This window comes from Toxorhynchites rutilus, chromosome 1 (genome assembly GCF_029784135.1).
Source record: "Toxorhynchites rutilus septentrionalis strain SRP chromosome 1, ASM2978413v1, whole genome shotgun sequence".
Classification (NCBI taxonomy): Eukaryota; Metazoa; Arthropoda; class Insecta; order Diptera; family Culicidae; genus Toxorhynchites; species Toxorhynchites rutilus.
In genome coordinates, this window is record NC_073744.1 from 55,470,029 (window position 1) to 55,484,882 (window position 14,854).

The 14,854-nt window shown below is 41.7% G+C and overlaps 1 protein-coding gene across 1 annotated transcript; it reads left to right on the forward strand.

The window, feature by feature from the left end:
• The first annotated feature begins 4,710 nt into the window (after positions 1-4,710).
• LOC129781212 (uncharacterized) lies at positions 4,711-6,012 on the forward strand. Its single transcript, XM_055789163.1, has one exon. The coding sequence runs from the start codon at positions 4,711-4,713 to the stop codon at positions 6,010-6,012; it is 1,302 nt and encodes a 433-aa protein (XP_055645138.1).
• The last annotated feature ends 8,842 nt before the right edge of the window (positions 6,013-14,854 follow it).

Consider the following 14,854-nt stretch of genomic DNA (forward strand, 5'->3'; position numbering starts at 1 on the left):
AATCCAATTTCACGAACGTTTCGTCATCCATCAGCATGCATCCTTCGTACTTCGTCAAAACCTTGTTGTATAACTTTCGAGCGTGTCTTTTGACCACCAGATTTTTTTCAGCGTCCTGTTTTTTTTTGTTTTATGACACGAAATTACGATAACCTTCTCGCATACGGATTCTTCGGATGGTGCTTTGGTTAGAGTTGGGTTTGTTGGCAATGTCGTGGTCCGAGAGTCCCGGGTCTGCCTTAATTGTTCTCAATACCTTCAACCTCTGCTTTCGATCGTAAGTTCCACGCGTCCTCTGATCCATCCGAACAACCCTTTGGTTGATTTGGCCACTTTCAACGATATCGCGATATTAGCACCTGACTTCGTTAGATGTTCAAATTTCGACGTGATTTATTTATCGTCGAAAGATACAGGTTTTTCAAACAATTTTCTGTCAAAGTATTTCAGATATGTCTACTACGACCACTGCCACAATATTAACAGTGATTCCGGATTCTAACTGAATGTAACTGTTGGATTGTGAAATATTTCAGGACTGTGTTTCCTCAAAATTAGACGAGATTTTTCTTGTCGTCTGGTAGCACTGCACGATCCAATAGATAATTGTACTCATCGTCCTATAGTTTGTCTGTCAGTTGTAAGGAATAAAGCACTCTGTTAAGTTCGTCTTGTTATAAAAGCTCTATTATGTCCATTGTTCGTTAATTGTGAAATAAAGTTTAAGTATGCGCTAAAAAGTTTCTCTGTAATTTGAATGTTAAAACGTGCTTTGATTCGAAATCCACAACGATTCGATCGGGAAAGTGTCGGATGTCCTGTAAAAACAAAAATTAAGACACAACGTAGGGTTTGACTGATCATAAAATTGGTGCCGTGACCAGGATACTCCGAATCGAACGCCATTGGATTCCATTTTCACGAAACGACTATCGTTGCGATAAATACAAGGCTCGCTTTAAGCGACCGTCAGGTGATTACCAGTCCATTTCCCAGCACGTTTTTACATAGGTACGCTTAAGATCTCGTTTTTCTGCACGTTTTCTGGGTCATCGAGCGGCCAACGACGTTTTCTGGACTATCGGCATTGGATACAAACGGAACAATTATTACCTGAGAATACCTATCCTTTCAACGAGGCTATTATTCACCTGGATCATCGACATCGATAAGGAGCAATTAATTTAATACAAGGCATTTTGAGCCTTGGAAAAGGTGAGCATCTTTCCAAGCTTAAATACTCCTTCCCGCCGGGTCTACTGGGGTCTTTTTTGTAGAAAATTCAACTGAATCGCGTTTCTACAAAATGGCCGACGAACAGCAGAGGAGACAACTAAATTGCCGTCGTGACACGATGATCGCCGCACTGGGTCGGGCTGAGGCTTTTCTGGCTGGATACATTTCCGATCGGGATCAACTGCAGGTACCGTTGAGGCTTGAGTATCTGAATAGTATGTGGAATACTCTTGAAGAAGTCCAGGCTCAATTGGAGGACACCGAAATCAATTATGAAGGTATGGCACGCAACGCTGAGATTCGTGCTGATTTCGAATCTCGTTTATTCGCAATAAAAGCAAATTTACTTGCAAAGCTACCTGCACCGCTATCTGATAACGCTCGAATTCCTCCACCCTCCCACGCTAATCCCACTCTCTCTGGGATAAAACTTCCTACCATTTCTCTTCCTGAGTTCGACGGTGACTACAAACAGTGGCTCACATTTCATGATACGTTTCTGGCTCTCATTCATTCAAACCCGGATGTTCCAGACATCCAAAAATTTCATTACTTGCGAGCAGCAGTTAAAGGAGAAGCGGCTCAATTAATAGAGTCGATCGCTATCAGCTCTGCCAACTATATTCTGGCTTGGCAAACGCTCGAGGGGCGATACGCGAACGATTACCTTTTGAAGAAACGCCACATGCAAGCGCAAATCCCTTCCATGAAGACTGAATGCGCTGCGACATTGCATGCGCTAGTAGATGAATTCGAAAATTTTACGCCAATTAGGAGAGCCAACCGACAGCTGGAGTACCATACTCGAGCACCTTCTGTGCACACGTCTGCACAACGACCCATTGAAGGCATGGGAGGACCACGCTTCAACTGTGAACGAACCGAATTATAATTGCCTAATAGATTTCCTGCAACGTAGGATTAGAGTGCTGGAATCGATTTCCGTCAACCATCACGTGGAAACACCACGCTCTTGTACATCTATTCATTCGACCAAAAAGACGCCTCACTTTCGTCTTTCGTCCTGTTCATCGATAACCAATTTGGAGGGAAAATGTCCCGCTTGCAATCAGCACCATCCGCTGATCAAATGTCAAAGGTTCAATAAGCTTTCATTGTCTGAAAGACAGCAACTAGTAAACTTAAAGCGTCTCTGTCTTAACTGCTTAAAAGATGATCATATGGCTCGTAATTGTCCATCCAACTTCAATTGCAGACACTGCAATCGCCGACATCACACTCTACTTCATGTCACGTCAAACGACAATGCCAAACATCGCATGAACGGTAACGCTATTCAAAATTTACCTGTTACTCCTGCACGAAATAACGTGTCCACACCACCCACGCAACAATCGACAATCGTCGAAAGCGAAAACCACTCACCTCAAGAAATAAGTTTACCTGTCCAACAACCATATGAAAATGTGTTCCTACTCACTGCAGTAGTAAATGTCGTAGATGCGTACGGACATGAACATCCAGCGCGCGCGCTCCTTGATAGTGCTTCACAGCCTAATTTGATATCTGAGCGATTAACTCAAAGGCTAAGACTACGCTCAAACAGTGTGAATGTTACAATTCAAGGAGCTGGAAAATTAGCTAAGGTAGTAAACCGATCTGTGTTTGCTAATATCAAATCCAGAAAGATTGATTTCTCTACCGGTGTCACATTCTTGGTGATGGATAAAGTGACTGCAAATCTTCCCGCCCACAACATTCCTATATCGGATTGGGCCATCCCGAGCGATTTATTTTTGGCCGATCCCACGTTCAATCAAAGTCAGCCGATTGATATGGTTCTAGGTGCAAGACATTTTTATTCATTCTTCCCAACCGCTAATCGCATCCAACTGCGAAGTAACTTACCCATTCTGGTCGATAGTGTTTTCGGGTGGATTGTAGCAGGCTCATCTCACACCGTCCACCCTAAAAATGAAGCAACATTGTCATGCAGTGTTGTAGAAGTAGCAACGGTATCATTGGAAGATTCTTTGGAGCGTTTTTGGAAAACCGAGGAGTTACAAACGAAAGATAATTTTTCGATAGAGGAAAGACATTGTGAAACAACATACGCAACCACTACAACAAGAAACGTTGAAGGGCGATACATAGTTCGCCTACCACGGAAGCCTGATTTCAACATAATGCTCGGAGACTCAAGGACAAATGCCCTACGGCGATTTCAATTACTCGAGAAAAGGCTAGAACGGAATCCAAAGCTGAAAAGTGAATATCATTCATTCATACAAGAGTACATCTCCCTCGGCCATATGCGAATGGTCGGAGTGGACGATTATGAAAACTCCCAAACATTTTATTTACCCCACCACCCCGTAATTAAGGAAGGAAGTACCACGACAAAAGTTAGAGTTGTCTTTGATGGCTCTGCGAAATCTTCTACCGGCTTCTCTCTAAACGAAGCTCTTTGCGTGGGTCCTGTGGTGCAGGATGAGCTTCTGACCATAATTCTCCGATTTCGCATCTTTCCAATTGCTCTAGTTGGCGACGTTGCAAAAATGTACAGGCAAGTACTTGTGGATCCGAACGATACACCGCTGCAACGAATTTTCTGGCGTTTTTCCCAAGAAACTCCAATCGAAGTTTACGAACTCCTAACGGTGACTTACGGTTTAGCACCTTCATCGTATCTTGCTACACGCACTCTGCAACAATTGGCAGACGACGAGAAAGAATCGTTTCCAATAGGCGCACCTGCAGTACGAAAATGTTTTTATGTGGACGATTTTATTGGCGGCGCCCAATCCATAGAGACAGCAGTCCAGTTGCGGAATGAACTGACTAATTTGCTCCAGAAAGGCGGCTTCGAGCTCCGGAAATTCGGGATCATATTTCTTTTTTTTTTTCATTTCGGGATCATATTTCTGGTCCGATTCTGCAGTTACACTGCAATGGTTACGATCGCCACCGAATGTATGGAAAACATTCGTGGCAAACAGAGTTTCCGAGATTCAACATTTCACACACGGCTCTCAGTGGAATCATGTGTCCGGTTGCGAGAATCCAGCGGATCTAGTGTCCCGTGGTATGACAGTCGAAGAATTTCTCAACAGCAAAATGTGGAGAAGTGGACCAAGTTGGTTGCAGCTCTCATCACGAAATTGGCCAATATCCAATCCGCCTGGCGTCGCAGAAGAACTGTTGGAAATTCGAGCAGTAGTTGCTACCGTTCAAACATCACCTTCCGTTAATCCGTGGTTTCTCCGTTGGTCATCGTATAGACGCATGATTCATGTAATCGGATATTGTATGCGTTTCATCAATAACGTCCGTGATAGAGCCAGAACCCAGTCGCTAACTAATAGCCCTCCAGTTTGCCAAACACTCACTGTTGAACAGCTAAATAAAGCCAAAATATTTCTAATTCGCCTAGCTCAGAAAGACGCATTCAGCGAAGAGATCAAAAACCTGGAAAAAGAGAAATTATTATCAAAACATTCACATATTCGCAAAATGAGTCCATTCTTAGACCCAGAGAAAATACTCAGAGTGGGAGGTCGATTGAATCTGTCCCAGCTTCCCTACCAAACCAAACATCCTGCCTTGCTACCAAATCCTCATCCTTTTACACGAGCAATTGCAGAGTACTTCCACCAAAAACTACTTCATGGCGGCGGGCGTTTACTGCTGACCGCCATACGTGAAGAATTCTGGCCACTACAGGGTCGCAGATTAGTTCGAAATATTGTGCGAAACTGTTTTCGTTGCACTCGCCTCAACCTCGTACCTGTCCAGCAGCAAATTGGACAGCTGCCTACTTCGAGAGTCACTCCGAGTCGTCCATTCAGCATAACTGGCGTCGACTATGCAGGGCCCGTATATTTGAAGCCGATACATAAACGTGCAGCTCCGACTAAAGCATATATTTGCATATTTGTGTGTTTCGCTACGAAGGCAGTCCACATCGAGCTCGCCAGCGATTTATCAACCCAGGCCTTTCTATGCGCTCTCCGTCGCTTCATATCTCGTCGTGGTCGTCCACTACACATACACTCGGACAACGGGAAGAATTTCGAGGGAGCTAAAAACGAATTATCCGAACTATTCGAAATGCTAAATGACAGCTGCGAAATATCATCTGCCTGCACAGAAGAAGGCATCACATGGCATTTAATACCGCCTAAAGCACCACACTTCGGTGGTCTCTGGGAGGCCGCGGTCAAGGTGGCGAAAAGACATCTCTATCGTCAGTTAGGATGCTCCAAGCTGTCTTTCGAGGACATGTGTACCATTTTGACTCAAGTCGAAGCATCTATGAATACACGACCGCTACTACCGATGACAGATGACCCAAACGATTTAGCAGCTTTAACTCCGGTGCACTTCCTCATAGGCACTACAATAACCGCCCTGCCCGACCCAGATCTCCGTCATCTTCCAGCTAACCGGCTTGATCACTTCCAAGAACTTCAGATGCATGTGCAAAGGTTTTGGCGTCACTGGCGTTCAGAGTATCTTCAGGAGCTCCAAAAGGACACTAAAGGCTCAGTACGGAACGATGGAATTTCGATCGGCAGAATGGTCATCATAGTGGATGAATTGCAGCCGCCTACACGATGGTCCTTGGCACGTATTGTGGACGTTCATCCTGGGAAGGACTATATCATCAGAGTCGTCTCTCTTCGCACGGCTCGCGGAGTTATCACTCGACCCACTTCCAAGATCTGCTTTCTACCAGATTCATCAGTAGATCTGGATCAGGACGGACGCATAGGCTTACCAGTCAACCGGAATGCCTCTAATTTAGATAGATAAATTGTAAATTTGTAGCGAAGTCTAAAAGCACATCAATTGTAAATGTTTTTTATTATTGTTTATTGAAACTGATCGTTCAAGGCGGCGGGTATGTTGGATTGTGAAATATTTCAGGACTGTGTTTCCTCAAAATTAGAGATTTTTCTTGTCGTCTGGTAGCACTGCACGATCCAATAGATAATTGTACTCATCGTCCTATAGTTTGTCTGTCAGTTGTAAGGAATAAAGCACTCTGTTAAGTTCGTCTTGTTATAAAAGCTCTATTATGTCCATTGTTCGTTAATTGTGAAATAAAGTTTAAGTATGCGCTAAAAAGTTTCTCTGTAATTTGAATGTTAAAACGTGCTTTGATTCGAAATCCACAACGATTCGATCGGGAAAGTGTCGGATGTCCTGTAAAAACAAAAATTAAGACACAACGTAGGGTTTGACTGATCAGTAACCTTAGAAAAAACTCAACATTATAAATGGATCGTACCAGAGTCCATTCCTGAATGGCCAGATACTCAAAGTAGCATCAGTATAAAACTTGGATGAAAGCATTTTGGTTTGAATGGACAACGTTGAAACCAATTATAATTAATTTAATATGGGATATGACAAATTTTATGATAAAGTGCGAGCCTGGTCGAACGAATTTTCTTTCGAATGTAAAGGGTGTGTCACATCAAATTGCATCACGGAAAAAACGCTGTAGAAATTTAATTTTTAGGAATTATATCTTCAGCTTTCGCTTATAATCAGACAAGAGTGTATAGATCACGTTGGCCATGCTTCACTGTCAATTTTTCGTAAATATGAAAAAATGTCGTCGAACGAAAAAGTGCGTCGTGAATTAATCCTGTGCACTCATTTCGAGAATCTGGAGTTGTCACATCGGGACATCGGTAAGATGCTGGGAATCGTCCAATCCACGGTCAGCAGAGTACTAAAACGATACTTCGAGAACCTAACCATCGACCGGAAGGTGAAGAACGGCAAAAATAGATGCTCCGTCAGTGAAAAAGATCACAAGCGCGTAGTTAAGCAGTTTAGACGTGATCCGAGAAGTTCGGTCCGGGATGTCGCCAATAAGCTGAATTTGTCATGTTCATTCGTCCAGCGGACCAAGCAGTGGGAGGGCCTGCGTACATACAAGGTTCAGAAGGCTCCTAACCGCGACGAAAGGTAAAACATGGTAATGGACGACGAAACCTACGTCAAAGCGGACTTTCGTCAGCTGCCGGGCCTGTTGTTCTTCTCCGCAGAGGACAAATTCAGCGTTCCGGAGGAGATTCGCAAGCAGAAACTATCCAAGTTTGCCAAAAAGTACATGGTGTGGCAAGCGATCTGCTCTTGCGGAAAGCGGAGCGCCCCTTTCGTGATGACCGGCACGGTAAACGGGCAGGTTTACTTTAAGGAGTGCCTACAGAAGCGCTTACTACCACTATTGAAGCAGCACGAGGGCCCGACCATCTTCTGGCCGGATCTCGCTTCGTGCCACTATTCAAAGGACGTGTTGGAGTGGTACGAAGTCAACGGGGTCACCTTCGTGCCAAAGGAAATGAACCCGCCCAACGCGCCGGAGCTTCGCCCAATAGAGAAATATTGGGCGATTATGAAGCAGGCCCTCCGGAAGAACCCAAAAGTTGTCAAATCGGAGGCGGACTTCAAGAGAAAATAGATTTCTGTTAAAAAAAAACTACAACCTGACGTTGTACAGAACCTTATGGACGGGGTAAAGAGGAAGGTGCGAGCAAACGGGCTTGGGCTCGAAGTATGAATAAAAATAAAATGCCAAAAGTTGTTTAATAGTTTTTATTTTACTGTCTAAAATTTTCAAAAGGATCGGTCTACTGGACGAATTTCTACAGCGTTTTTTCCGTGATGCAATTTGATGTGACACACCCTTTAAACACTGTTGTTTCGAAATTTCAAACCGATCTAGAGAAGTCGAATTGTCCAATCACAGTCAAGCAGAATGTCGCAGTTTATTAGGATTAATGAAAAAAAGGTCAACAAATAAAGTATTTTTTCACTTCAAATTAAGTGGGATATGTTCTTCGATTTTATTGTAATGCATGAGTCATCAAACTAATTTTTTTAGGCTGGTTAGATTAGAATAATTCCTAAACGGCTTTTTTTATTTCAGTGATATGCAATACAGAATCGAGAAAATATTCCCTGTTTCTGATTAGTACCTATTCTATTTTTCAAAACATGAATGAGGCTGCTGAACGTTTTCACCAGAACTTATGAAACATGGACCTGAAAGTTGGACGAATTGGCATGAAAATATGGAGAATGTTTACCATCCTCGACGACCAAAAGATTTTCTCCGGTAGCGAAATTAAAAATATGTGTCAGGCGAAAAAATAATTTCATTTATCATTTCCTTCTACTTCAAATTTTTCCACCGTAATTAAAATAACCATTAAAGAAAATCAATTTGAGTATAAGTTTTTTTTCATATGCTTAGGCTGACCAAATACAGCCCGGACTCGATTATATACAGTTTTTGAATTCCTGTATATAATCGAGTCCAAAATTGTATATAATCGAATCACATATAATCGAGTTCGACCTGTAGTTCATGATTGAAAACGGGACACGTACTTATTCGTCCGCCCAAACTTGTTTTTTATATGAATACATTTAACTTTCACGAGTCTAACTAAGCGATCGCTCGTGGCGATCGCTTAGTCGCTTAATCCCAGAACTATTCAATGATTGATCATCTAATTGGCCTTTTTCATGGCTAAAGGCGAATGAACTTTGTAGTTGAGGTCCCCATATTAATAAACGAAAAGGAATGTGTTATCCCATTTGAGGATGCATTATCATTTTCGATTCATAACAACGAGGCAAGAAATTAAATTACGCCAACGTGAAGTTGAATTGGACTGAAACATCACTGAATCATTTTTTCGGATTTTTTTCCATTTTCTTTTACAATTTTCCAATCTTCTCGCCTTAGCATCTACGAGTAGAGACGAACACAACAAAATGAAACAACTCAAATCGGACAAACCGTTCTCGAGTTTTGAGCTTTATTGATGATTCATATTCATTTATATAGAAGTGCGTTATTCCAACTGAAAATTCATTGCCATTTTCACACCAAAGGAATACGAAGTTCAATTCCGTCAATACCATTTGGGATTGGATTAACAACACCTTCATCACTGCAGAACATTTTCATTTCTTTCACAATTTACCCAAAAAAGTTCCTATTTTTCTCGTCGCAACATTTACATTGCATCTCTGTTCTTGAGCACTAAGCAACACATTTGGCGATTATGTTTATGTACGAGGGCAGTCCAATAAGTGCTTAGCCTACAAAAAACCAAAATTTTGTAAAAGTGGCGATTTATTTCTCAACATAGTCTCCTTTTAGCTTGATACACTTGACCCAGCGATGCTCCAACTCCTTTAATCCTTCTGAAAAATACGTTCCTCGAGGTCTGGAACGTAGGCCTCCGTGGCGGCGATGACTTCCTCATTCGACTCAAATTTCTGCCCGGCGAGTGACCTTTTCATGTTTGGAAACAAAAAAAGGTGCACGGGCCAAATTTGGAGAATACGGTGGATGGGGCAGCAGTTCGTAGTGAAATTCGATCAAAATGGCCGTGGCGAAGGCGGAATTTCCATTTTTCTAAAATCCGCGGACACGCCCACTTCCACACACGGTCAAATCAAAACTACGAGTCCGATCGGCTGAAATTTTGACAGTAGCCGTTTACGAGAATGTACTACACGATAAGTAATCTCTCTTGGGATATTGACACCATCGGGCGATGAGGCGTTCAAAAGAGTTGTTTGTTTATTTATTTTGCTTAAATATGATAATTTCAGTTGTCCAGTTTCTATAAGACCATTTCAAAATTCATAAGTATTATCAATGAAAATTCAGAACGATCGACTCATTTACATGTCAATAATTTGTAACCTTGCCATTTCTACTAATAACCTTGAAAATTCGTGTTGGAATACTATTTACCAAATTCTGCTGAACGGATTTCTCGATATTTTTCCATTTTTTCCGAAATTGCGACCTTGAGCTCTCCAGGCGTGGTGTACCGTTTTCCCTCAGTGTAGATTCTACGTACAAGGATCCTCCCTGAGATTTTCAACAGGATTCAAGTCTGGAGAGCGAGCCGGCCAGTCCAAAAAATCAAGTTTTTGGTTCTTAATCCATTGCTTAGTTTACTTGCTGGTAAAATAGTAACGGTAGGACAGAGGATTCCAGAACATGTATCTAATTTTTGAATGATGTGAAAGCTATCTTGAGCTTTCCTTTCCTTTCCATGCACAAGCCTCCACCAAAATTCCTGGTTGAAAAATACTGTTCCTTCTTCCGTAAATCACGCCAGTATCCGTTAAAACCATACGGACCATGAAAATTGAACTTTTTTTCGTCAGTGAGGATAACCTATACATTGAAGAACTTTTCGTTATTGTAGATAGCAAAATGTATTCTTTTGGAAACATTCTTTGTCACAACACACCATGTCCCAGTGTCGGTTCATGTGAGCTTTGGCAAAACTCAGACGTCTTCCGATGTGAGATGATGTAAGATGAGGAGTTTTAACCTTTTAAGCCCTTTTTTGTGAGGATATTTAACCAAAATTTGACGAATTGTCACCCGAGCAGTTGAGTAGTTGAAATATTGCTTTATTTGCACATGCGATTTTGAGGTATTCGAACCTGTTCTAGTTATTTCCCGCTTATCCCGGTCAGAGAGCTTCGATTTACGTGGAGCTCTCTCCTTCTTACCGTATCCATGAGGATTCGCCGACGAGAAATTTCTCTGATACCAATATTTTCTTGGTGAAATGCATCGATTTGTCTTTCTTCTCCGTGAGGACTTTTCCCTTCGGCATTTTCCAGTTTTAATTGATCAAAACAACAAAAACAAGGGAAAATATAACTGGTCTTATAGAAACTTGACAGTTGAAAATACGAAAACATTCGTTTACGCTCAGCACGCATCATGCAGTGTATGGTAGTCACCAATACCAAAACTCTAGAATATAAATTGAAGCATTGTTTGTTTAAAATGACATCTTAGAGGCGAGTGAACTGAAAAGTTTAAAGCTCCTTTAATTCAACTACATCATCATCATTACAATGACACAAAACAGCAAGATCATCACCTGGTCTTATAGAAGTTGGACAGAGTTTATTATTAGTCAGCTTCACGAACACACCAAACGAAACGTTTTCATCCATATGAACAGGAAGTTTTTTTACACAATGCTGCTTTGAATCTCAGTCCATTCCGGAATAGACTTTAATAAAATCTATTTATTCTATTGTGTTTTTCTTAAAATAGCTTATATATAATTTTTCAGTGTACTCAACGCAGTATCGTAACAAATATTCAGTTTTAAGAAATTCAGTCTCCTGTATTCGTTTGAATCAACTAGTGTTTTAAAAAATATTTTGCACCACAATGATGAAAAATACTTCATCCTCTCTATGTTTTTTTTTTATTAATTCGTTTATTTTTACAGGCTCAGTTACTTAAGTTTAAAGGAACCGAATTCTTAAATATATTTTTAAAACTATATATATATATATAAACAATTTTCTTACATCTATGGTTAGTAAGGTGGAAAACCGATTACTCGCGTTGTACTCGAGTTTAGAAGGGTGACATATTTTTAGGAGAAGGATGGGATATAAGGAAATTGTAACACTGTTGATGAGCACTCATTTCAACTTATTCTACTATTTATAGCAAGGGGACGAATTACCCGCAAAGGAAGGAAAGGATGGTATAAGGATGTAGGGACAATCACACACGAAGATCTATAGCTTTAAGGAAAACATATATATGGGACATGTGATCAAGGTCTAACCGAGCCAACACATCTCTCACCGGCACATTGGGCTGTCTTCCTCGGGCCCCAAGAGAGTTTTCTAAATTCGATCTGGCGACCAGATACACCTCGCACGACCAAACAACGTGCTCGATGTCGTGATAACCTTGGCCACAAACGCAGAGATTGCTGCTGGTAAGATTGAAACGGAATAGTAGTGCATCTAACGAACAGTGATTGGACATGAGTCGGGAGAAGGTGCGAATAAAGTCCCGACTCAAGTCCAGACTTTTGAACCACGGTTTGAGGCTAACCTTTGGGATAATCGAGTGAAACCACCGGCCCAATTCATCTTCATTCCACTTGCGTTGCCAGTTAGCGATGGTATTTTTGCGAGCTAAAGAATAAAATTCATTGAAGGCGATTTGACGCTGATAAATATCGCCTTCAATTGCACCTACCTTTGCCAATGAGTCAGCCCTCTCATTACCCGGAATTGAGCAATGTGAAGGGACCCAGACAAAGGTAATGACATAACAGCGTCTGGATAAAGCACTCAAAATTTCTCGTATTCTCTCAAGGAAGTACGGCGAGTGCTTTTCCGGCCTCACTGAACGGATAGCTTCGACAGAGCTAAGACTATCCGTTACAATGTAATAGTGTTCAACAGGTCGTGAGGCGACGCTGTCCAGCGCCCAGTATATCGCTGCCAATTCAGCAATATATACCGAGCAAGGATTCTGAAGATTGTGTGAGGTGCTAAAAAATACGTTGAACACTCCAAATCCTGTGGACTCATTCATAGAGGACCCATCAGTAAAGTATATATTATCACAATTGATACGCCCATACTTTGCATTGAAGATTGTAGGAACGAACCCCAATCTAAGATAATCTGGATTTTCATGGATTTTCTCCTTCATGAACAGATCAAAATGTACAGAGGATTTGATGTAGTCAGGAAACAAACACGGTTGGGAATATACGAAGAAGGAACAACCTGCATAGAGGTGAATTCATGATATGAACTCATGAATCCAGAATGAAAATTTAGCTCGATCAATTGCTCAAAATTTCCGATCACCAATGGATTCATAACCTTACACCGGATGAGGAACCGAAGAAATAATAAATTGAAGCGATCTTTTAGTGGGAGTACGCCTGCCAAAACCTCGAGACTCATGGTATGCGTTGAGGGCATACATCCCAACGCAATACGGAGACAAAGATACTGAATTCGCTCGAGTTTAATGAGGTGTGTTTTGGCAGCTGATTGAAAACAGAAACTGCCATACTCCATCACTGAGAGAATAGTTGTTCGATACAACATTATAAGATCTTCTGGATGGGCTCCCCACCAGGTGCCGGTAATTGTACGGAGAAAGTTTATTCTTTGTTGGCATTTTTTACTCAGATACCTAATATGGGCCCCCCAAGTACATTTGGAGTCGAACCAGACCCCAAGATACTTGAATGACATAGCATGAGTGATCGGTTTACCCAAAAGTTGAAGCTTTGGTTTTGCTGGTCTATGCTTCCTAGAAAAAACCACCATCTCTGTTTTCTCCGTGGAGAATTCGATCCCTAGCCCAATGGCCCAGGTTGAAAAATTGTTCAAAGTATCTTGTAAGGGTCCTTGCAGGTCGGATTCGTTTGATCCTACGACAGACACCACTCCATCATCTGCAAGTTGTCTTAGGCTGCAATTTTGTGTGAGACAATTGTCGATGTCGCTTACATAGAAGTTGTACAAAAGGGGGCTTAAACATGAGCCCTGGGGGAGGCCCATGTAAGAGACCCGACTTACTGCCGAATCTCCGTGAGAAAAGTTCAAATGTTTCTCACAAAGCAAGTTATATAACATATTATTCAATAGAGGCGGCAGACCCCGAGAGTGTAATTTGTCTGACAAAACCTCTATTGAAACAGAATCAAAGGCCCCCTTTATGTCCAAGAATACTGAAGCCATTTGTTTTTTTCCGGCGTAAGCCATTTGAATTTCTGAAGAAAGCAACGCAAGACAATCATTCGTCCCCTTGCCCCTGCGGAACCCATATTGTGTATCTGAGAGTAGGCCATTCGTTTCAACCCATCGATCAAGGCGAAACAAGATCATTTTCTCCAACAATTTCCGTATACAAGACAGCATTGCTATTGGGCGGTACGAATTGAAGTCGGACGCGGGTTTTCCGGGTTTTTGAATAGCTATAACTCGTACTTGTCTCCAATCATCTGGAACAAGATTATGCTCCAGAAACCGATTGAATAAGTTCAACAAGCGATGTTTCGCCACATCAGGGAGATTTTTCAGCAAGTTGAACTTAATTCTATCCGATCCCGGAGCAGAATTGTTACATGAAAGGAGAGCAAGAGAGAATTCTACCATCGAAAACTCGGAATCAAGATCGCACCTATCTTGTGGTATATCTCGAACAATTTTTTGCACAGGAGCGGAATCAGGACAAACCTTCCGTGCAAAATTCAAAATCCATCGATGTGAATATTCTTCGCTTTCATTCGTTGAAGAGCGATTTCTCATGTTTCGAGCCACTTTCCATAATTTTTTCATTGACGTTTCTCGTGACAAACCTCCCACGAAATTTCGCCAATAAGCACGTTTTTTCCCTTTGATCAAGTTTTTAAATTGATTTTCAAGGTCCAAATACGTCTGAAAATTTTCAGGGGTTCCACGTTTCCGAAAAGCTTTAAATGCATTCGATTTTTCTACATAAAGCTTGGAACATATGCTATCCCACCATAGATTGGGAGGCCTTCGACGAATAGTGGAACCTGGGATGGGTTTCGTTTGAGCGCGAACCGCGCTGTCATATATCAAACGAGAAAGGAAGTTATACTCCTCCAATGGAGGTAAACCATCTCTGGAATTGATGGCTAGAGCAATCGCGTCCGCATATTTTTTCCAGTCAATGTGTCTTGTAAGGTCATATGCCATGTTTATAGATTCAGAAGAATTAGACCCAATGGTGATGGAAATTTTGATTGGCAAGTGATCACTACCGTTGGGGTCCTGGATTACA